This window comes from Colias croceus, chromosome Z (assembly GCF_905220415.1).
Source record: "Colias croceus chromosome Z, ilColCroc2.1".
Lineage (NCBI taxonomy): Eukaryota > Metazoa > Arthropoda > Insecta > Lepidoptera > Pieridae > Colias > Colias croceus.
The window spans coordinates 12888743-12913647 of NC_059568.1; the positions used below are offsets into that span (position 1 = coordinate 12888743).

The 24905-nt window shown below is 37.9% G+C and overlaps 1 protein-coding gene across 1 annotated transcript; it reads left to right on the forward strand.

Moving 5' to 3' along the window:
• The first annotated feature begins 896 nt into the window (after window positions 1–896).
• Window positions 897–24627, forward strand: LOC123704933 (carboxypeptidase inhibitor SmCI-like). The gene is made up of 4 exons (XM_045653438.1): window positions 897–1091; window positions 1294–1485; window positions 1721–1808; window positions 24345–24627. Exons 1-4 carry the CDS (start codon window positions 905–907, stop codon window positions 24508–24510), a joined length of 633 nt encoding a protein of 210 aa, XP_045509394.1. The 5' UTR covers window positions 897–904; the 3' UTR covers window positions 24511–24627.
• The last annotated feature ends 278 nt before the right edge of the window (window positions 24628–24905 follow it).

Below are 24905 nucleotides of genomic sequence, written 5' to 3' on the forward strand. Positions count from 1 at the left end.
TATGTATAGTTAAGAGTACTGAAAAATAATGAAAAATAGTACTCACTTCAGAGCGCTGTAAAACCTTAGCTGTTGACGTAATGAAAAAATGTTGTATGTAAAAGTTGTTCCTCGAAAAACAATCTACAAAAATGGTTTGATATCATTTCTTCATAAAATGATAAAAAACAATTTTATCGAAACATTTAAATAGCTCTAATTTCGGAACATTTTCGCTTATAAATTTTTTATTTATAGTTCTACGACAAAAAGTTACTGGACCAAAGTTGTAGAGAATTTAATTTGCAACAAATAATGTTAACAATTTTTTTTTATCAGATAAATAGTTTAAGAGATATATCGTAAAAACCATTTCAACCACTATTTTCAAGATGGCGGCCGTGGGACAAGGGTGGCGACCCCACAAACTTGGTTTTAGCTTCACATTGAACCCCCCTACACATCCAAAAAATAAAATTGCGTCCTCTAAAAAACGCAAGGTTAGGCCAAAAAAAGGTAACATTTCAATGGACTACTAGCAAACTATGTATAAAACAAAAATAAAAAATAAAAAAGTAGGAATTGTATTTTTTATGAGACATAATACATAATTAAGAATCCTATAATTTTACCCTGTCATGTTTTTAAGGCACTGCCTTTATATTTGCTTTCAATAAATCTCTTTCTTTCTTCTTGATATTTAAAATATGACATGAAACTATGTTTGTAATTGTTATTTATTAACTATAACTTAACATTATGATTGCAATGTTATTATACAACATAAAACTATGTTACATAACTGTTATAATTTAAAGTGTATTTCCTTATCAGTATTTTTATCACTGCTATAAAAAATATAACATATGTATTATTTTTTATTAATAATTTTTTGTATATTTGCTGAGTTAGTTTTTTTGCATACATGAAATTGCTAAAAGTCTTTTTTATTAAGAATCTAAGTAATTTTGCAATCTTTGCGATAATAGGACTTCTAATTTGCATACCTTGCTTTTGTCGTAAAAGACATACACCAGCACATCATAGATTTAAAACATCAACTGACCGAAATATAAGGAAAGTTTGCATTCAATATAATCAAACACTAAAAGGTAACATTACATGTAGTTATTTGGTTTTTCATATTTGTGTATTTAGATATTATGTACATCCTAAAGCTTTTATGAAAACTTTGCTAAAATTCCTATGTGTTACTCATTTTCAATACTCATTAGGTACTGCCAAATTTCTAACCAGCTAACTAGATGGAGTACTCTCTTTTTACTATTAAAATATGAAGATACTTATTTTCAGCTCGTCATAAAACATGTTTTCTTCGACCAGACACCGGGCCCTGTCGAGCAGACATCATACAATGGTACTATGATGTGAGGCAGAGCAAATGCTACAGATTCTTCTGGGGTGGTTGTCAAGGCAATGGCAACCGTTTTGAAACACAGGAACGGTGCTATGAATATTGCTTCTTGGATGTTAAAGACAGTCAGGGTATGTGATATTATGAGTTTTTTATTATGAGTTGATTTATGATAATTTATTACTAAATTACTAATGGTGCGTTTGAAGTAAAATATGTTGAAGATTTTACAGTGAATATGTTAGCTTTCATGCAAGTAGGTACCTACAAATAACAATAACAAAGTACCTATGACATTATATGAAGAAAGAAGCCATCCGAAATACTAGCGGGCTTTTGAAGAGTTATGAAAAATATTTGTTTCAGCTCAAATCCCACATTTCTGTTCATTGACATTTAACTATGGTGACTGTTTCGGATATTTCAATCGATGGGCATGGGATACATTGGGCAAGTATGTAATTTTTTGTAACATAAGTACTTATATGTTTAGTGTTCATTATAATAAATTCTGTAGTTGGGAAGAAAAACATAAAAAAATTATTAAATCAAGAAAAGTGATTTAATAAAATAAAAAAAGAGTGTGTGTACTTTATGTATACTTCTTTGGCGTATGGAAAAAAATACTAGAATATACAACTTGAACATTGTTATTAATTTTCATACCACCTAGAACTAACTTCATGCTGTTAAAGGAGAATGGCGAAACTGGGCCTAACTGTTACAGAAATCATAATATATTTAAAATTCATTATGTTATTTTTAGTAATTCTTGGTAAAATATTTACTTCTGATTCTATGGGAAAACAAATCTTTGAAAAAAAAGATAATGTGTTCACTATCGGCATTGTTATTTAGATTTCTATGACTACCGGTCTTATCAAGCAGAGATTGTCAGTGTTGTCAGGAGTAAAAAAGTCGAATATATCGATTAATACGAATGAATGTCTTTATTTTGTTTTTAATTTTATTGAATTCAAATGTTTTATAAATCAGAAGCAAAACTTAACTTATTTTTAACACATATCTTAATTTATTTAGATCATTCTATAAAATAAAAACATGTTTTACTTAATCAATAATAATTATAACATTTTTATTTAGGTAGCTGGCCATTAATAAAATGTCAAATTATTAATCATAATTGTGTCAGTGATGAGTGATTTGTTTATGTTTGTTGTTTGACATTTGAGTAAAGTTTTAGGCCCTTCTCCCATTACGATACGCTTAAGCGATTCAAGTATCCTGCAAGTCTCGGAGACTAGTCGCCGCGGAGTATCTCACATACATTTTTATGTAGGCTCGCACACTACGCTACTGGTATCCTACACGTCCGCGACTAGTATAGCACTACTCACCGTGTCGGTCGCTTTTGCATCGCGTCTCGACTCTCGCGCGTATCTCTTCGTTAGAAAGATAAAAATATCTAATCATCATGTTGTAGTTCTCGTTCGGCTACAAAAACTCTACAATTTATGTTTCTTTCAATATATGGATGAATCCAGCCCCCCTTGCCAAGTGGCTTTCTGTTGGCGTAGCGTTCAATAGAATAGACTACGAATGTATGAGATTGACGTAGGCTGTAGATACGTACTAGCCACTTGGCTAGGGGGGCTGTACTTCTTACTCTTACGTTGGCGTCTTCTATTTCTATAAAAAAGAAAAACTGCAAGAGCTTCTTCGTCACTGGAATTGCTGATTGCTCGACATAACGACGTAACTGTTGTTGCAATAAATAAATGAATTATTATTATTATAACGTCGGTCCACAAAAACGAGGCACAATAATGATGAATTTAGTCATTTTTCAGTCGCATAATATGCGAGCATCGGGTAGCGAGCAAATATCTAAGTAGTATTCTACGCGAGTATCGTATTCTAGAAGTATCGTACCTAATGGCAGAAGGGCCTTAGTAATGTTATATTCAAAATTGATCTTAATCAATATCCCAATATCTCTGCTATCCCATAGAAAAGATCTATAATTATTATATTCATAGAGTCTGTATATTTTTATCTATTTAATCACCCATAAATCATCAGTGTAACAATCAGGCCCAGAGTCCTATGGGAGTTTGCCATTCTCCTTTAGGTGTCGGTGTGCGGGCGCATCGTAAAAATTCACTCTCTGATGGGTTTTGGGCAGGAAAAATTAAAGATTGTTAAATAAACTTGAGATTCTTTATTAGACGATACGCATAGTACAAAGGGTAAAGACGGAAGAGTAAAAATTATACAATGACAGATGTTGACATACACACATTTGTTTATATAAACTCCTTTCACCAACACTGGCCCTTAAACAAATGGGTAGGTACACAGTACAAATATCTTTTATAATAATGCAATCATTATAATTATTGTACAACAATAAACAAATTTAGTTATTACAAATTAACAATATAACAAATTTATTGTAAACCTAAACAAGTAACAAACTTATAATGTTTTTCTTTAGTAAGTGGTTTTGTTAAAATATCGGCAGTCATTTCAGAAGTACACAAATAATTCAAATTTACAATATTATCTTTTACAACTTCTCTTATAAAATGATGCCGCACATCTATATGTTTCGTACGAGCATGATACATAGGATTCTTACACAATTTTTGTGCTGATTGGTTATCATTAAAAATAGTAACAGAACAATGCCTACCTAACAATTCATACAACAGAGTTCTTATGAATAACGCTTCTTTACAAGAATCTGATAGAGCCATATATTCTGCTTCTGTGCTAGAAAGAGCGACTGTTCGCTGTTTTCTACTTTCCCACGATACAGAACAGTTCCCAATTTGAAACACAAACCCAGTGTACGACCTACGATCGACCTCACACGAAGCCCAGTCAGCATCAATATACCCATTGATGTCTAGAGTCTAGACCACTTCTACTAAAAATAAGTTTGTAGTTTACAGTACCTTTTAAATACCGTAGCACGCGTTTCGCGGCCTTCCAATGACGCTGATCATAACAATCATTAAACTGGCTTAGCATGCTTACCGCGTGCGCGATGTCTGGCCTGGAGCTAACTGAAATATAATTTAAACAACCAATCAAATTTCTATATTCCAAATTCTCCTCCTTTTTATCAGCCTTTTGCGTCTCGTTGGTCCTGCCCTCCCAGGCTCGGAGCAGCTTCTTGGGCGTCGCTATTATGTCTGAGACCATGTTCGACTGCACCGGCGTAGAGGGTGCTTCTTGACGATGCTCCTGCAAGTGAGCCACATTATTGTCAACACGCTGCTTCCTGAGCATTTTGTTTTCGCTCCCGAGCTCTGTGATTTTCGCTGTGAGCTCCTCCGCCGCCTCCCTCTCCGCAGCGTGCAGCCTCGCGCGCACCAACTCTGGAGGCAACGAGCGAGCTCCTCTCCTTTCGCGTCGTTGCCCTGTGTGCCTTCGAGTGACGATTGGCGCGAGTTTTTCTCGTCCGTGCAGTTTTACTCGCGACACAGCGCCTGCAGCTCGCGGGCCAGCGCGAACGTCTCCTTCTCGCCCTCCGCACGGTTCACCTGCCCGCGCACCCTGAGTTCTCCTTCTCCAGCAATTCCATGCACTGCTTCAGTAGCCGGTTCTCTTGACGGAGACACTTCAGCCTAAGCTCCTTGAGTTCAGACAGCGCCTCCACCTCCCGGATCCTAGTGGTCATCAGCTCCTCCTCCAGCTTCTTGAACTGTCTCTGCTTCATCTCCAATGCAGGTCAGCATTGCAGTACACGCACTGTCATATTCCGATGTATCCATCGCATCTTCAAGTGTCGATTCACCTGGAATGTAAGTGACATCGGAAGGATCAACAGAACTACTGCTGTCAGAGTCATCTAACTCAAAAATACACTGTCTTCTGGGATTAGTTACAATCTCATTTTCTTCCCCTTTTTCTGGTGATAGTGAATTTTCAGACTGCCACTTCAACATGAGAATAATTTTAGTTTAAATTCTCAGTCTGTAAATTATTTATCATCATGAAAAAATCACCATTTTCACATTTTTCAGTGTATTTTGTATAGAATTTGTTTTCAAAGAAAGCAACATCCCTTGATTTAATAATTTTGCTGAGATTCTCTGGATCAATCAATCTATAACCCTTACTATTTTCACAATATCCTACAAAAATGTCATCTGTGATCTCTTCATATGAGCCGCATCTTTGACATCATCAGTTTTATCTTCCGAAACGACGTCCCATAAGTCCTCGTGAATGAGTAGCATTTTCAGTTGGAACTTCCAATTAATGTAGTTTTGTATGCCGCTCAACTTCTCCACAGGAGCTACGAAACCGATGTCGATGTCGCCATTTTTACATGTATGGACTGGCGTTTTAGTTTATTTATAAAATTACTTTTATTCTGCCGAAACTCAAAAATAATTATATACAGAGCAAAGATAACGTCCACCTGCCCGCGCTCCAGCCGCTCCGCGAGCCCTGAGTTCTCCTTCTCCAGCAATTCCATGCGCAGCAGCGCATGGAATTGCGACCGGCTACTGAAGCATCAGTAGTCGGTTCTTTTGACGGAGACACTTCAGCCTAAGCTCCTTGAGTTCAGACAGCGCCTCCACCTCACGGATCCTAGTGGTCATCAGCTCCTCCTCCAGCTTCTTGAACTGTCTCTGCTTCATCTCCAATGCAGGTTAAATTTCTATATTCCAAATTCCTATATTCCAATTAAATTTCTATATTCCAAATTCTCCTCCTTTTTATCAGCCTTTTGCGTCTCGTTGGTCCTGCCCTCCCAAGCTCGGAGCAGCTTCTTGGGCGTCGCCATTATGTCTGAGACCATGTTCGACTGCACCGGCGTAGAGGGTGCTTCTTGACGATGCTCCTGCAAGTGAGCCACATTATTGTCAACACGCTGCTTCCTGAGCATTTTGTTTTCGCTCCCGAGCTCTGTGATTTTCGCTGTGAGCTCCTCCGCCGCCTCCCTCTCCGCAGCGTGCAGTCTCGCGCGCACCAACTCTGGAGGCAACGAGCGAGCTTCTCTCCTTTCGCGTCGTTGCCCTGTGTGCCTTCGAGTGACGATTGGCGCGAGTTTTTCTCGTCCGTGCAGTTTTACTCGCGACACAGCGCCTGCAGCTCGCGGGCCAGCGCGAACGTCTCCTTCTCGCCCTCCGCACGGTCCACCTGCCCGCGCACCCTGAGTTCTCCTTCTCCAGCAATTCCATGCGCTGCTTCAGTAGCCGGTTCTCTTGACGGAGACACTTCAGCCTAAGCTCCTGAGTTCAGACAGCGCCTCCACCTCCCGAATCCTAGTGGTCATCAGCTCCTCCTCCAGCTTCTTGAACTGTCTCTGCTTCATCTCCAATGCAGGTTAAATTTCTATATTCCAAATTCCTATATTCCAATTAAATTTCTATATTCCAAATTCTCCTCCTTTTTAGCAGCCTTTTGCGTCTCGTTGGTCCTGCCCTCCCAGGCTCGGAGCAGCTTCTTGGGCGTCGCCATTATGTCTGAGACCATGTTCGACTGCACCGGCGTAGAGGGTGCTTCTTGACGATGCTCCTGCAAGTGAGCCACATTATTGTCAACACGCTGCTTCCTGAGCATTTTGTTTTCGCTCCCGAGCTCTGTGATTTTCGCTGTGAGCTCCTCCGCCGCCTCCCTCTCCGCAGCGTGCAGTCTCGCGCACACCAACTCTGGAGGCAACGAGCGAGCTCCTCTCCTTTCGCGTCGTTGCCCTGTGTGCCTTCGAGTGACGATTGGCGCGAGTTTTTCTCGTCCGTGCAGTTTTACTCGCGACACAGCGCCTGCAGCTCGCGGGCCAGCGCGAACGTCTCCTTCTCGCCCTCCGCACGGTCCACCTGCCCGCGCACCTTGAGTTCTCCTTCCCCAGCAATTCCATGCGCTGCTTCAGTAGCCGGTTCTCTTGACGGAGACACTTCAGCCTAAGCTCCTGAGTTCAGACAGCGCCTCCACCTCCCGGATCCTAGTGGTCATCAGCTCCTCCTCCAGCTTCTTGAACTGTCTCTGCTTCATCTCCAATGCAGGTTAAATTTCTATATTCCAAATTCCTATATTCCAATTAAATTTCTATATTCCAAATTCTCCTCCTTTTTAGCAGCCTTTTGCGTCTCGTTGGTCCTGCCCTCCCAGGCTCGGAGCAGCTTCTTGGGCGTCGCCATTATGTCTGAGACCATGTTCGACTGCACCGGCGTAGAGGGTGCTTCTTGACGATGCTCCTGCAAGTGAGCCACATTATTGTCAACACGCTGCTTCCTGAGCATTTTGTTTTCGCTCCCGAGCTCTGTGATTTTCGCTGTGAGCTCCTCCGCCGCCTCCCTCTCCGCAGCGTGCAGTCTCGCGCGCACCAACTCTGGAGGCAACGAGCGAGCTCCTCTCCTTTCGCGTCGTTGCCCTGTGTGCCTTCGAGTGACGATTGGCGCGAGTTTTTCTCGTCCGTGCAGTTTTACTCGCGACACAGCGCCTGCAGCTCGCGGGCCAGCGCGAACGTCTCCTTCTCGCCCTCCGCACGGTCCACCTGCCCGCGCACCTTGAGTTCTCCTTCTCCAGCAATTCCATGCGCTGCTTCAGTAGCCGGTTCTCTTGACGGAGACACTTCAGCCTAAGCTCCTGAGTTCAGACAGCGCCTCCACCTCCCGGATCCTAGTGGTCATCAGCTCCTCCTCCAGCTTCTTGAACTGTCTCTGCTTCATCTCCAATGCAGGTTAAATTTCTATATTCCAAATTCCTATATTCCAATTAAATTTCTATATTCCAAATTCTCCTCCTTTTTAGCAGCCTTTTGCGTCTCGTTGGTCCTGCCCTCCCAGGCTCGGAGCAGCTTCTTGGGCGTCGCCATTATGTCTGAGACCATGTTCGACTGCACCGGCGTAGAGGGTGCTTCTTGACGATGCTCCTGCAAGTGAGCCACATTATTGTCAACACGCTGCTTCCTGAGCATTTTGTTTTCGCTCCCGAGCTCTGTGATTTTCGCTGTGAGCTCCTCCGCCGCCTCCCTCTCCGCAGCGTGCAGTCTCGCGCGCACCAACTCTGGAGGCAACGAGCGAGCTCCTCTCCTTTCGCGTCGTTGCCCTGTGTGCCTTCGAGTGACGATTGGCGCGAGTTTTTCTCGTCCGTGCAGTTTTACTCGCGACACAGCGCCTGCAGCTCGCGGGCCAGCGCGAACGTCTCCTTCTCGCCCTCCGCACGGTCCACCTGCCCGCGCACCTTGAGTTCTCCTTCTCCAGCAATTCCATGCGCTGCTTCAGTAGCCGGTTCTCTTGACGGAGACACTTCAGCCTAAGCTCCTGAGTTCAGACAGCGCCTCCACCTCCCGGATCCTAGTGGTCATCAGCTCCTCCTCCAGCTTCTTGAACTGTCTCTGCTTCATCTCCAATGCAGGTTAAATTTCTATATTCCAAATTCCTATATTCCAATTAAATTTCTATATTCCAAATTCTCCTCCTTTTTAGCAGCCTTTTGCGTCTCGTTGGTCCTGCCCTCCCAGGCTCGGAGCAGCTTCTTGGGCGTCGCCATTATGTCTGAGACCATGTTCGACTGCACCGGCGTAGAGGGTGCTTCTTGACGATGCTCCTGCAAGTGAGCCACATTATTGTCAACACGCTGCTTCCTGAGCATTTTGTTTTCGCTCCCGAGCTCTGTGATTTTCGCTGTGAGCTCCTCCGCCGCCTCCCTCTCCGCAGCGTGCAGTCTCGCGCGCACCAACTCTGGAGGCAACGAGCGAGCTCCTCTCCTTTCGCGTCGTTGCCCTGTGTGCCTTCGAGTGACGATTGGCGCGAGTTTTTCTCGTCCGTGCAGTTTTACTCGCGACACAGCGCCTGCAGCTCGCGGGCCAGCGCGAACGTCTCCTTCTCGCCCTCCGCACGGTCCACCTGCCCGCGCACCTTGAGTTCTCCTTCTCCAGCAATTCCATGCGCTGCTTCAGTAGCCGGTTCTCTTGACGGAGACACTTCAGCCTAAGCTCCTGAGTTCAGACAGCGCCTCCACCTCCCGGATCCTAGTGGTCATCAGCTCCTCCTCCAGCTTCTTGAACTGTCTCTGCTTCATCTCCAATGCAGATTAAATTTCTATATTCCAAATTCCTATATTCCAATTAAATTTCTATATTCCAAATTCTCCTCCTTTTTAGCAGCCTTTTGCGTCTCGTTGGTCCTGCCCTCCCAGGCTCGGAGCAGCTTCTTGGGCGTCGCCATTATGTCTGAGACCATGTTCGACTGCACCGGCGTAGAGGGTGCTTCTTGACGATGCTCCTGCAAGTGAGCCACATTATTGTCAACACGCTGCTTCCTGAGCATTTTGTTTTCGCTCCCGAGCTCTGTGATTTTCGCTGTGAGCTCCTCCGCCGCCTCCCTCTCCGCAGCGTGCAGTCTCGCGCCCACCAACTCTGGAGGCAACGAGCGAGCTCCTCTCCTTTCGCGTCGTTGCCCTGTGTGCCTTCGAGTGACGATTGGCGCGAGTTTTTCTCGTCCGTGCAGTTTTACTCGCGACACAGCGCCTGCAGCTCGCGGGCCAGCGCGAACGTCTCCTTCTCGCCCTCCGCACGGTCCACCTGCCCGCGCACCCTGAGTTCTCCTTCTCCAGCAATTCCATGCACTGCTTCAGTAGCCGGTTCTCTTGACGGAGACACTTCAGCCTAAGCTCCTTGAGTTCAGACAGCGCCTCCACCTCCCGGATCCTAGTGGTCATCAGCTCCTCCTCCAGCTTCTTGAACTGTCTCTGCTTCATCTCCAATACAGGTCAGCATTGCAGTACACGCACTGTCATATTCCGATGTATCCATCGCATCTTCAAGTGTCAATTCACCTGGAATGTAAGTGACATTGGAAGGATCAACAGAACTACTGCTGTCGAGTCATCTAACTCAAAAATACACTGTCTTCTGGGATTAGTTACAATCTCATTTTCTTCCCCTTTTTCTGGTGATAGTGAATTTTCAGACTGCCACTTCAACATGAGAAAAGAAAAGAAAAGATATTTGTCCCTACTTTCTTATCATCACAACCTACAGCTTTCTTCTTATTCCGAAAGATTAAAGTTTTTTAAATTATGCTCCCTAGATAACAGACGCAAACTTTTAGATATGGCATTTTTGCATAAAATATTAAATGGTAAAGTTGATTGTCCAGAACTTCTTAACCATATAAATATATCTGTGCCTTGTAGACAGAAGCGTCCTAGCTCTTATAAATTATTTTTTCTACCCTCATGTAAAACAAATACTAAATATAATTCACCTATTACAAGAACTTTAAGACATTATAACTCGTTGTTAAATTTAGTGGATATTGATATTTTTTCTGATAAATGGCCTGTAATGAAGAACAAGATTATAAAACTTTTTTTGTCCTAATTAAATTCTTAAAACAGCATAATTCCAGTCACTTGGTGCAGGTATATTTATATGCATGATTAAGCTGTTTTAATATTTGTTATCACTTTGTATTAATTTCATAAATTTATGTTAACGCTTGTGTGTAAGCTGTGGTCACATATAACCGGTAGTGCATACGCCAACTTATATATAAAAAAACTGTATTTAGCCTAAGTACACATGTAACGACCTTTTGTGATCCTTAAATAAAGAAAATAAAATAAAATGAGAATCATTTGAGTTTAAATTCTCAGTCTGTAAATTATTTATCATCATGAAAAAATCACCATTTTCACATTTTTCAGTGTTTTTTGTATAGAATTTGTTTTCAAAGAAAGCAACATCCCTTGATTTAATAATTTTGCTGAGATTCTCTGGATCAATCAATATATAACCCTTACTATTTTCACAATATCCTACAAAAATGTAAGGTTTACATTTTGAATCTAATTTCTTACGATTCTGTGTCAAGGCATAAACCACACAACCAAATATACGTAAATGGCTAAGATTCACCTCCTCATTAGTCCATTTTTCCTCTGGCGTGCTACCGTAGACTGCTTTTGTAGGGGACCGGTTCTTTAAATAAACAGCGGTATTGACCGCTTCTGCCCAGAACTGCCCATCTCAGCCTGCGTCTCGTAACATGCTGCGAGCCTTCTCGACGATTGTCCTGTTAGCCCGCTCAGCAATGCCGTTCTGCTGAGGCGAGTGCGGTAGGTAGTCTGGTGAATGATGCCGTTATCCTTCAAATATTCCTGGAATATAGAATTGACATATTCGCCTCCATTATCCATCCTCAACAATTTTATTTTTCTATTGGTTTGGTTCTCCACCATTGCCTTGAAATGTTTGAAGTTATCGAAAACTTCACTCTTATTTTTCAGAAAATAAATCCATGTTTTCCTACTACAATCATCAATAAACGTGAGGAAGTAACTAGCACCACTGAAAGATTTCACTGGCATAGGCCCGCATAAATCACTGTGTACAACACCTAACAGTTCATTTGACCTACTTTGTGCCTTCTTAGGAAAAGGTAATTTGCTAAGCTTCCCCTTAACACAAGCTTCACATTGACTGAACTGTGATTTATCATAAGTAATGCCACTAGCCATATCTTTCATTAACAAATGCATACTCCTCATATTGAGATGTCCTAGTCTCCTGCGTAACGGAGTTAGCAGTCGCCTGGAAACTCAGCTCAGTTTCCTCTTTACAGCTCTCAGATGCTTTCTTCTGCACTAAATCTTGAGCTTCTATATTTACCTTGGTAGTCGCAGATTCCACACTATTCCCTGAAAACATAGAACAGCCACCACATCCTACCACACACAAATTAGGCTCTCTAACAGATTCTGCAGTTTGTAATTGATAAACACCATTTTTATGTACAGCTGTAGCTGCTAGCTTTACTTTACCATTGAATATATTACAACATTTTTAATTAAAAATAACTTTAAAACCCTTCCTAACGCACTGACTGACAACAAGTTTGTAGCTAAGTTCGGTACATGATAAACTTCACTGATTGTTTTGACGCCTAATTTCAAATTTAAAATTTACTTTAACATCACCACGACCAGCTGTAAATAGTTTTTCTCCATTAGCTACCTTGACTTCAGACACATAACCAGGAACAAAGTTATTTAGTATATTCTTGTCATGACACATAATATGACTACTCGCACGAGTACTCGTAGAGTCCATTAACCATATATCATTCTGCACACAAGCTGATAATGCTGTCAGTAGTAACTGGTTTGTTGAGCTCTCCGCCTTAACTGGTTTTACAGATTTACAGTCCCTCGAGAAGTGACCAAGCTTCTTGCACTTAAAGCATTTGATTTTCTTACGTGCCGCCACCAACGCTGTTGAACTCGTGTCACCTTATTCATCACGTCGTTGCTTCTCCTGCATGAGCTTCGCTTTGACCACTTCACTCGACAACTTGATATTAGAATTTTCAAGTGCCATTATGAGTGGATCAAAGTCTTGAGACAAGCCACTCAGTAAGAGAACTGCAACGAAATCGTCTTCCAGAGGGGAACCAATATCGTTCAGCTGTTGACTTAGGTCGCTAATCTTCGCAACGTAAGCTTCAAGCGCAAACATTACTTGCTCTGTGGCGCAAACAGATCTTAGCAAGAGCTTTCTGTGATCTCTTCATATGAGCCGCATCTTTGACATCTTCAGTTTTATCTTCCGAAACGACGTCCCATAAGTCCTCGTGAATGAGTAGCATTTTCAGTTGGAACTTCCAATTAATGTAGTTTTCTATGCCGCTCAACTTCTCCACAGGAGCTACGAAACCGATGTCGATGTCGCCATTTTTACATGTATGGCCTGGCGTTTTAGTTTATTTATAAAATTACTTTTATTCTGCCGAAACTCAAAAATAATTATATACAGAGCAAAGATAACGTCCTGGGCCCATAACCTGATGGGTTTTGGGCAGGAAAAAGTAAAGATTGTTAAATAAACTTGAGATTCTTTATTATACGATACGCATAGTACAAAGGGTAAAGACCAAAGTAGGCAGTGTTGCCAGCACACAGAAAAAAAAACTCCAGCTTAATAAAAAAAAATCTCTAGATTTCTTCATATTTTAAACTAAAAAAATCTCCAAAATTCACTAACTACATAATTAATTTTATCAAGGGTTAAGTATTAAATAAAATTACAAGTTATTTGTTAAGGAACATAATTTTAATCATAAGAATAATAATTATTAATCTTTAGTGACAAGTTAAAAAGCAACATAATTATTATAGCTGTATCTAGATATCAAAAAGTTGATTGACTAATTTCTCGTATTTAGGTACCTCTTATTTAACCTAAAACATATAAAAAACATAATTAATAAATTAATAATTGTAAACGTATTTATTTATTTAAATATGTTAAATAAATATATAATATATATGTAACTATTTATTTATTCCAAAAAGAAAGAAATTAAACGATCATATGCGTTGTATTTGGCGTATAATAGAGAAAAAAGAAAAATATGGCCGCCATATTCGATGAAATCGACGTCCGACCGAGGAAAATTATAGAGCAAGGATTAGTAGAGTGAGAGAGATGTTTATATGGACTGCAGCGACAAAATCACCAAACTGGCAACACTGAAAGTAGGGATGGCCGATGGCGATCTGACAAATAGGTATCAATGATCATCTGAAAGTCATCTGATGATCTGAGTCCTGAGATCGATTAATCGAAGAATCGATTTTTCAAAAAGCAAATATCGATTTTTTAAATCGATATGAAGTACTGTGTCGATTCACTGAATCGATATATCACCCTTGAAAATCGACATTCGATTTTTTCTGTTTTGTATACAATTATTTGCATTTAGTTGAATGTGCCTGAATTATAAGAGTGCTGCCGGTTAAGAGCGTTTTCACATTGTCCGGTCCGATATCGGATATCGGGCGCCGATAGCCGATATCCGATATCGGAGGCTAAGTAAAATGTATGATTTAGGTACCTGTCTTTCACATTGTCCGGTCCGATATCGGATATCGGAGCCAACACCGATATTCCCTAAGGATATTCCCGTGAACTATCGGACGATAATGTTCAGTGTTACCAACTCAATTTTCGAAAAGGTAGTATACCAACAGCAAAAAAGCACTAGTTTGTGTATTTTCAGTCATTTCTAGGCGCTAAATGTAAAAAAAATCCTTTCATTTACTTTAAACCTTTTTATTAAGAAAACATTCATTTAAGTATTTAAAGGCATTAAAAATACTATTTTTACGGGAGCTATTTTAATACCGTCCTATAATATACGGCAATTGGCTGAACTGACGTAAACAAAAATATATTGCGTTCTTAAATTCAACCGTATCTTCGAAATATTAGTGTCTTTTATCTTTATTTACTCATTCTGCCTCGCTCCTCCTCCTACTTGGACTACTGTTGTGCTGTAAGCTGTTTATTGTATTGTTGCCATTGAGTCACAGATTTAGTGCTTTGTTTTAGCGCCGATATCAAACCTGTATAATAAATAGCACATCTAAATAATATTAAGTAATTAATAATATCAAATCTTTTTTTATATTTTACTTTTCCAGCTGTTTTTGAAGTCGGTTTCTTTTTTGTAGTTATTTTTACTGTATGTACAACTACGATCTATCAGTTGAATTTTTTTAAATCAAACTCTTTTTATTGAAAAGAAAATTTACAATACGGCAATTTTGTTTAGTTTTCTCCTTGGTTTTCTCTAAAATTTCAGAATTAGAATGCGGCGACCTCATTTTGTCAAGAACGCGCGGCGACTTTTGAGCTTGTTTGGCTTGTTTACTATTTTGGTTGTCATGGCTCGTATGCTTAGATAATATATGGCTATATTATTATTTGTCTGTGGTACTACGTAGATAATTTACTGTTCTGTGGTAGATAACAGCACCTACATTTTTGTAAATGTAATTTGAATTTATATTTGCCAGTTTCGTCGCTTTAATACTGAGTTGAATTTTATTTTATTTTATTTGTATAAGAACATAACAGTCGTACATGATTTAATATAAAAAAGTTCTAAAATTCACTACGACCACACAACATGTTCTATTATTAAAAAAAGAAAAACAGCATATAAAAAAAATAAGCCTCACAATGAAATTGAATATTGAAACTAGATTCTGACTCTGCAGAGGGTACAAATCCAAACTCCGCAGTCAGCAGATTAAACCGGTTTGAAAAACATAGTTTATATTTATTTTATTTAAAATAAAGTTTATTTTTTGTAACATAAATGCATCCACTGTTTTTTTTAATTCTCCATATATCTACTTTTCCAGTTTCTGGCAACACTCATGATATCGGGACGATATTATCGGATAATGTGAAAGGGCAAATTGTGTCCGATATCGGATATCGGCTATCGGCTTCCGATATCCGATATCGGACCGGATAATGTGAAAACGCTCTAAAGAGTTAACTACTCATAAACTCGCGAGATGGCTGTATGTTTAGTATCCTTTACTCGCCTCTCTTTAATAAGTAAGTTACGTTTGTAGTCTTTGACTTTATGTATCTATAATCTGTGACGATTGATATTGCATTATTCATTTGTGTCTCTTACCTTATTTTTTACTTTTTTGCAATCAATAAAAACATTCAGTATATATGTAAATACTTATTTTTTTTTTATAGTTGACCTTATAGTTTGATACGGTAATAAAAATAATTGTTATTTTTGAATTCCCTGATTTTATTGATAAGATATCGTTATTTGCAATATTAATCTTGTTTTTAGTAAAATTGATACAAATTTACATTGTAAATGCAAACTTGAAAAAAAGATCGATTTTTTAAGAATCGATTTTGTAGGCCTCGATTTTTTCGTGAATCGATTCATTAGACTACGATTCGAATCGATTTAAAAATCGATCTTTTTCGTAAAAAATCGCCATCCCTAGACCAAAGAGTATACCTAATGTATATGTCGTGGCCATATCGTAGATTTGCTCATTTCATGAAATGGCCAACATAGTTTGATCAGATCGGTAAATCGTCAACGTTTCACGATTTGGTCATCAACATTTGGCCAGATCGTATAAAATATAGGTTAGGTTAGGTTAGATTAGACTTTAATAAACAACGCACGAGCCGAGTGAGCAAAGCGAGCGTGTCGCGGCAGCAGCCGGCGAGTGCCAGAAGCGAATCGCTTTTTAAAAAAGAAACAAAAATGGTCGCATTTCGTGAAATGGCCATCCACGTTTGGCCAGATCGACGATCTGGCCAAATGTGGATGGCCAAATTGTGAAACGATTTAACGATCTGGCCAAACTAAATTGGCCATATCATGAAATGAGCAAATCTACGATATGACCACGACATATATATAGGGCATAGAGAGCCCTCTTGAAGCATATGAAGGCAAACCTATTTGACTTTGACATGCGACAATGCGCCCTCTGGATTTTGGGGTTAAAACTAATTCTATATACCTACGTATACATATACGTAATCACATTCACAGTACGTAATACTATTATCTATATACCTACCTATTTTTTTTTACTTGATAATAAGTTGATAGTTGAAAATTGAAATCAAACTTCAAAACTTAGCTTCAAAATATGTGCCTGCTCACATAATATATTTGCGCCGTTATTGAAATAGGAGAGCTAACTGAAATATCATTTATTTTCAACATTTAAGAAATAAGACTAAAGATCTAAATGATTACGAAATGGATGGTGTTTTAAAGATTTAGGTGATTTAAAAAAAACTTTTCACTTATAATAATAATTACAAGATTAACTAAATGAATATTACCTACGGAGTCTATAAAAATAAGATATTTGGAAGTGCTAAATATTATTCAGTCAAATTTCTTAAAACATATTGAAGTAGGTATGTATTTACTAAGAATAATGAAGAAAACGACATTAAAAGAAATTAATACTTTATTTTTTAAATGCTTTCACTGTAATATTACATTTTATATGGGTTGACTTTAGAAATTTGCGGCACGAATTTCGGCGTGATTTTAATTTTTTCCGATCGATAATAATGCCCTGAAACATACATTAGCGGCTTTTCGTGCGGAAACGTGTAATTACAGAGAAATCTTAATTTTAATCTTTGAGGTTATGTTCAAAATTGTTCGAGTTACATTGACACTTAGATTACAAAATAAAAGACAGATGGAGCGTTGCCGAACTAAACCGAATAATTTATCGTCATTTTCAATAAAGCTATGTGTGCTGTCATTTCACCGCTGCACTGTACGTACACGGTGCTTCTGTGTGCGTGTAATGTTGCCAGATATTGAAAAATTTCCCAAATTTTTCCCCGAATACGGGAATAAGAGGGTTATGTTTTTCGATTTTATGTATGTATGTATGTATAATATTTCTTTGACACGCCCTGCAGTATAAACCGTTGGACCGATTTTGAGTGGTGAGGTTTCATTGCAATGATCTGAATTATTATGTTAGTGGCGGTAGTGACGTAGGCTATAATTATACATAAATGAGAAGTCAAGTTTTAATTTTTATTTAAATTCTTTTATTACATAAAGTACCTGCCTACTAAAGTTATAAATGGACAAAGTAATTGTATTCAATTTTTTATTAAATAAATTACATAAAAAAAGTTTCAATATTAACTATAATAAATAATAATTATATTATTTTTTATTTTTCTATATGAATACGAATAGCGGTAATTTTTAGTCGAGAATACGGGACATTTTATTTTCATCATATCCATCATGGAGTTCACATAAATTAAATCGCTTGCGAAAACGACTATGACGTTTTTAAGCTTTATAAAAGTAACAAAGTAATGTATTATGCTTATTAAAATAATCTTATAATGATCATGAACCTTTAGTGCACTATACAAATAATCACATTCACGATCGAAAAATCCAACAGCATTACCCTGAAGATCTTTTAACCATTTTACCGTTTTCCCAATAAAAATGGCAAATTCATTTTCAAAATACTGGCAACATACGTTGAAGTTTTGTATTCCTTCATATCTGTAAAATTATTATTCGTATTAAAGAAATAAATCAGCCAAATAATCTACAGAAAACCTGTGAAACGATGTTTTATCTTTTTTTTTGTTTTCGGGAACAAATTTTACAGCGTTTTATTATCACAAGACGGCATTTTTTTACTAAAATTGCAAACCCTTTTTGACACTATATGCGCTATAGCACTGGTGCAGCGACGTATTTGTTTTTGATTTCGTATTTTCTTTGACAAGGGCGACGGGCGGTTGTCATGCTCCATCTGTACTTTATTTTGTAATCTAAGCATTGACAAAACTACAAGAATTGTGTTTGAAAGAGATAACAATTAATGTCAAAATGTACATTCAAAACCATAGTTCCTTTATAGTTCATTCAAAAGCATGTTGCTGAGGGACAACAATTCATAAGGATTATTGGCGAGTAGTACTTAGCTATGATATATAAAAAAGCTAGATACGTTACCCGATCTCTATTTTGGCAAGAAAAAACTCAGCTAAGTGCCCGAGTTTCACTTAGTCACGCACCATTCAGCGTCGTGGCTGGACGTTCTTTTTATATTTTAATCGGCAGTTGTTATTACGAAGTACATGCGTGAGACATGTATTATGTCACGTGCGTGAGAGTGAAAGAGAGAACAACTGTATTGGTGATAATGCGTTAGTAAGTAGGTATGTATTAATTACGCTGTTTTTTAGTGCAATGATGTTGGCGTATGCCGCGTCTACTAGTATAATAAGGTCATTGAGTAGTAGGTATTTGATTGGGGCAACATTGGTATGTTCATAAAAAAGTTAATCACTCAGACCCAGACAACCCATTTGTTGCCCCTGATGGAACTCATACTCAAAGAATTGAGTCCCAGTGGTGTGTTGTAAAGAAATTTTTTAAAAAAGATAACTATAACCACCCAAACTTCGATGATATTATTAAAGAATATCATATGTGAAGACGCTGATTGGAAAAAAATAAAATTGGTCCATTCATTGCCCTTGTAAATTGTATCAAACACGTATAATTATTAAAAAAATGTTTTTTTTATTGTATGTAATTTGTGTGCAACAACACAAATTGTTAGTAACAGAACCGAATCTGTCCACCCCGATTCCACGTGGTTCTTGTCTGTCATACACTAGAGTGTATTAAAAAAGTCGGAGGCGCGGAGGAGCGTGGCGCCCGCGTGTGCTGAGGAGCAGGCAGAGTCAAGCGAGCCGGAGTGGCTGAGGCTAGTCGCCAAAGGCGACCAAAAAGCCGAAGCTACGAAGGCGAGTGAAGACTCCTGCCTGCAACGAGGTACATGGGGGCAAGCGCCACGTTCTGCAGCGCCGGAGCAGTCAAGAAAGCCCATAATCTTCAATATATTTCTAACTACATTTCACTACCTAGTATGAAACAAAGTCGCTTTTTCTGTCCCTATTTCCCTATGTCCCTTTGTATGCTTTTAATCTGTAAAACTACGCAACGGATTTTGATGCGGTTTTTTTTAATAGATAGTGAGGTTTTAGTAAATAATTTGTTAGGTTTTAGACAAAGCGGGCGAAGCCGCGGGCGGTAAGCTACTATAAATATAAACTCAAAAAAAATTTAAAAAAATAGAAGGGGGGGTTTCTGCACCCCCCCACTTCACAGGGGGTCTCCCCTTACCTTCCCCCTCCCTTTCCCTCCCCTCCCCCCCTTTAATTCGTGCCGCAAAGGGCATTGAAACTTTCTGGCATATCAAACCCGCCGCCATTTTGATTTTTTTTCAAAATCGCGGCGCACGATTAAAGTGGTATCTATGGATAGAGGACACATAGACGAACAAAAAATGTCCCATCACATAGTACCCTAAAGCGTCACATTACCGAGATATTTGAAGGTAAATAACAGTTTATTGGAAGAAAGTAGGTAGATTCATTACATAAAAACATACATACATTACATAAAAATGTAAGTAATGTAATGAATACCTACTTTCTTCCTGTAATAATAATAATCTACCTGGGAGTGATTATTTGGAGATAATATTATGCATATTATAGACACGTAATAAGAATATTTACCTCCAAATATCTCGGTAATGTGACGCTTTAGGGTACTATGTTATGAGACATTTTTTGTTCGTCTATGTGTCCTCTATCCATACATACCAATTTAATAGTGCGCCGCGATTTTGCAAAAAAAATCAAAATGGCGCGGCGGGTCGATATGCCAGCGTCCATACAAAAAGTTTCAAACCCCTTTCTAAAGAAATACCTTTTATATACCTAAAACAAAACTGTCCGTGCACATAATTATTTTCAGTAGAAACTTTTGAAAGCCTGAACGTAGGGCTCGATTCAACGCACTTTCACCACACTCACGAGAACTAGAAACTTCACACGATTATCAACAAAATGAACTAAATAATAAGTTAATAAACTTCACGTATAGTAGCCGCCATTTTATGACAGAATTAACAAAATAATTAGATAGGGAGGCGAAGAGGGGAATTTTCTGTAATACTCGAGCGTGGCAGTTTAAGATATGAGAGATACCTTAGACCTAATAGAACAACCCTGTTAACTATTTAGCTCTATATGTAGTGACGCGCGCCTAGGATAGACGATCAGATTAGTAAAAAAAAATCGATAGTCTGAAATACTCGAGCGCGTCAGATTAAGATATTGGGGGTTGATTTTAGTGTTTTAAGACTAAATTTAACTAATCTGACAATAAGTCCTTGACGCCGCCGAGTTATAGGGTCGCAAACTTGTAAAAAAAAACGTTAATCCGGCATTCTCGAGCGCGATTGTTTTTATTTTTATTTTGAAGAATATAATCTAAAACTTACTAAAAATACAAAATCTGCCGGTTTCCGCATGACCGGAAGTCTGGAGGAGCCATTTTATCTTCCGAAAAACGCGTTGCAGCATATAAGTCGCGAACTTTACTTTTTCCAAAAAAAAAAGTTTAAATAAACAAAAAAGGTAATTTTATTTTACAAAAAAGGTCTCTTTTCATTTTTGTCCAAAGTTAAAACTTTTTTTACTTGAAGCATCGTAAAAAGTCAAACTCCCGGTTTTTTGTGTATATCTCGAAAACTGAGGGAGTTAAGAAAAATTGATATGAAATAACGATGATTAAAAAAAAGAAACCCACAAACCTTTTTCGGTCAGATTAAGAGAACCCACCAACATTTTTGTCAGATTAAAAAAATATGCTTTCAGGATACCGAGATAAACCTCCCCTATGAAAATCTGACGCGCTCGAGTATTTCAAAAGGACTCTTTTTTTCTGCATTTTCAAAAATTCATCATAACTTATCGTCATGTCGTAATCGTCAGTTTTTTTAAGGGGAGCTTCCTTGGGGCCTACTTAACACCCCTTCCGAAAATCTGACGCGCTCGAGTAAATTTTTTTTTGTGCATTTTTGACGAATTTATATGCCTAGCCCCACCACGCAAACCGGCAGATTAGTATAAAGTTGTTATCAGAGGGACTTGGGGCATACGTAGTATGAATATCTGACGCGCTCGAGAATGCCCAAGTAACTTTTTTTTACATTTTTGAAAATCCGTACACGCCAAACCCACCGCTAAAATGGTTTTTACCATAGAAGCTTTTCTTTTCGAAATTATTTTCTCTTTCGATTTTGATAAGTCTCGACGACGCCGTTGAATTACGTCATTACCTACCTCGCCTCCCTATCTAAATATTTTGTGATCTGCGAATTGCGATGTAAACAAAATATTTTCAGTTAGTCAATGTTACCAATTAATAAATCATATTTTACACTTTTCATGTCAATTAATAAAATGTTTTCAATATAATTAAATTAATTATATAATGATTTATATAATGAAAACTCTCAGAACCAAAGTCGATAAACACCAACTTATGACCATATATAAGGTATTATGTCAATCATTAATAACCTACTGCATTTCTGTATGGGGAGCCGCCTCAGCCTCGGTTATTATCAAACTAGAGAGAGCTCACCGTTCCATTTTAAAAGTTATGCTGCGAAAGCCCCCAATCTATCCTACAGTGTCTCTCTACAGGGATGCTAATGTTTTAAATGTTAGAGGACTTTATATTTTACATGCAATCATCTCAATGCACAAAAAACTCTTAAAATCTAACTTTTACTCCAATACTTCGAAACGGCTATTAAGAGCACCAACCCCATTGACCAAATGTTTCTTTTCCAAACGTTTTCAAAATTTTATGTTCCCATACTTGTATAACAAATTCAGTAAACTTGTTAACTTCCGGCAATACACATTACTCAATATTAAATCTAAATTGATAAGCATTCTAGTGTCCAAAGACTATAAGCAGACAGAACAGATTCTAAGAATACTTTAACTGTACAATTGTGTAAATAAGCATATAACTTTTATTATGTATTATTGGTATTATTTTAAGTGACCATACCGTACTGATGTTCAAAGTTGCATTGTATTAATGTATTTACGTGTTGGACCCTATGTGAACCTCCATTTTTATTGTATAATCGTTTTATGGCCCCGCGAGACAGGCTGTGCCTAGTGCGGGGTCCGCTGTCGTAATCTGTACTCATTTTAATAACCCTCTTTTGGCAAATAAATATAATTTTATTTATTATTATTATTATTAATTATTAAATCAGACGCAGTATTTTTTATGTAAAATATTTTCCTGAATTATAGTTCTATAGGATAGTGAATTAAAAATCTGAGATAATTGTTCTAATTCATTTAAACTTTGAAAATAGGGAATATACTATAGAAAGGTTTTCATTTGTCTTATTTTACTACCTACATTGATTTCTTCTAAACAACACTGAGAAGCTTTCAGAAAATATTGCAAGTTTATTAATTTGTTACCATATGAAAATATGAAACGATTAAAATCGCAAAATTATTTATACCTGGCGCGGCCTAAGATGATCCCTATGACAGTTCGTCTTAGTGATTGCTCGTATGATGGATCGTGTCGATACTTTACTATTTTATAGGCAAAGGCGTGGTTTGCATTCAGCCACCTCGGTAAACATGTTTTTACAAATATTATAAAATGAATTTTTAACGTCTATTATGTAAACGAAACGGTAAGTAAAACGAAAGTTTTCCAAAACATAAAAATACACCTTATCATTTTCTCGTAATTTTTAACCCATTTAACACAGTGTATATTATTTTATCATGAAAATGGAATCCCCCATTTAATTTTTCTAAAAAACTTATATTATCATAGGTAAGTAAATTAACGCGAACGGTAATTATTAATTAAGTATGCTGCGATCTTCTGTTCCATTCAATAGTGAATGAACTATAGCTTAAGTATGGAAAAAATGTGAACTCGTTTCCATTATCGAAATTTGTTTATCGATACTTTCCGCACTAGTCGATAAATGCCAACGATGTAAGTTTTGAAGGACGTAAACGTAAAGTCAGATTGATATAATTTCTCGTAAATGATAAGAATTGTTATAATTCCAACGGAATATCATTGTAATAGGATAAAGCTACGTAAAAATTAATAAATGCCATTTTTAGACGCCTCCAATACGTTTCTAATTTAATGGTGACGCCATTACAAGTTTGTCTCTTGAGAATAACTGTCAGTGTCATAGGGATCATCTTAGGCCGCGCCGGGTATAAAATAAAATAATGTTTCAAGAATAACTGCCATTTATTTAAATGTCTTTATACAATTTCCGATAACTTTAGAAAGTGCGATGCCATCTTTTGGGGATTTAATATAAACTGATTTAATACGTTTTTACTCGCCAAAGTATAGATGGCGTCGCTTTCTTTAATAAATGTCAGTTTGTTCTAGGTGTCCCCCCCCCAAAGACGGAAGAGTAAAAATTTTACAATGTCAGATAGGTATTTGACATACACACATTTGTTTATATAAACTCCTTTCACCAACACTCTCATCATTTTTCTCCACATTTTTCTCCATCACGCCAAAAGAAGTATAACTTCGAAAGTTGTACTTGAAACCTGACTATAATTTTTACCCCTTGCATTTCAGTAAACAGAATTTATTTTAATTGAATGGATTTTAATTGAGTATAATATAAGCACAATCTCCATATACCTTGATTTCGTCATAATGAACATTTAACTTGTATACATAGTGTATTATTTCTAGTCTGTGATTTAACCAATAAAACAATAATATATATTTTTCATTGAATGTTGACTTTTCAGGACTTGCAAGCGCCATCTATATTCAGGGTGCGGTGGTAATCAAAACAACTTCCAAACGTACCAAGAGTGCATGGACACATGTCTAAAACCACCAAACAACACATTGAGTAGAAGTCATTCCTTCACCACTTGTATACCCGCGATTAATATACCTGAAGTTCATTGACACATTGAAATATATTTATACGGTTAATAATTCATAAAGAAAACAGAAGAAGTGTTGTGATTATCGAAATGCTGATAATTAATGTATAAAAGAATAATAAAGATAATAAATTCAATAGCTGATGTCTTTTACATTAATCTTTTCGTTCAGATTTCATAGTACTAGTGTTACTAGTATTAGTATAGTATTATTATCTGTGAGAGTACACTAAGCTTTCTTCTTTTTCATAAATGGTAATTCACGTACAATCAAGAAAGATTTTAGCTGATTTTAGCTAGTTCAGGGTTAGACAGTGTTCAGTTTCTGATTCAGTGCAACGAAACAAGATGGCGCTACTAGTACTAAATCGAAACGTCCTTTGCTATGAATAGGTACGGCTCGGATATGTTTGTAGG

Bases quoted from the DNA above. Each gene is read 5' to 3' on its own strand.
- LOC123704933 (XM_045653438.1), top strand. From the start codon at position 905: ATGAAATTGCTAAAAGTCTTTTTTATTAAGAATCTAAGTAATTTTGCA. The intron at 1,486-1,720 runs GTATGTGATATT...TATTTGTTTCAG, and splicing joins GGATGTTAAAGACAGTCAGG to CTCAAATCCCACATTTCTGT. The intron at 1,809-24,344 runs GTATGTAATTTT...TTGACTTTTCAG, and splicing joins GCATGGGATACATTGGGCAA to GACTTGCAAGCGCCATCTAT.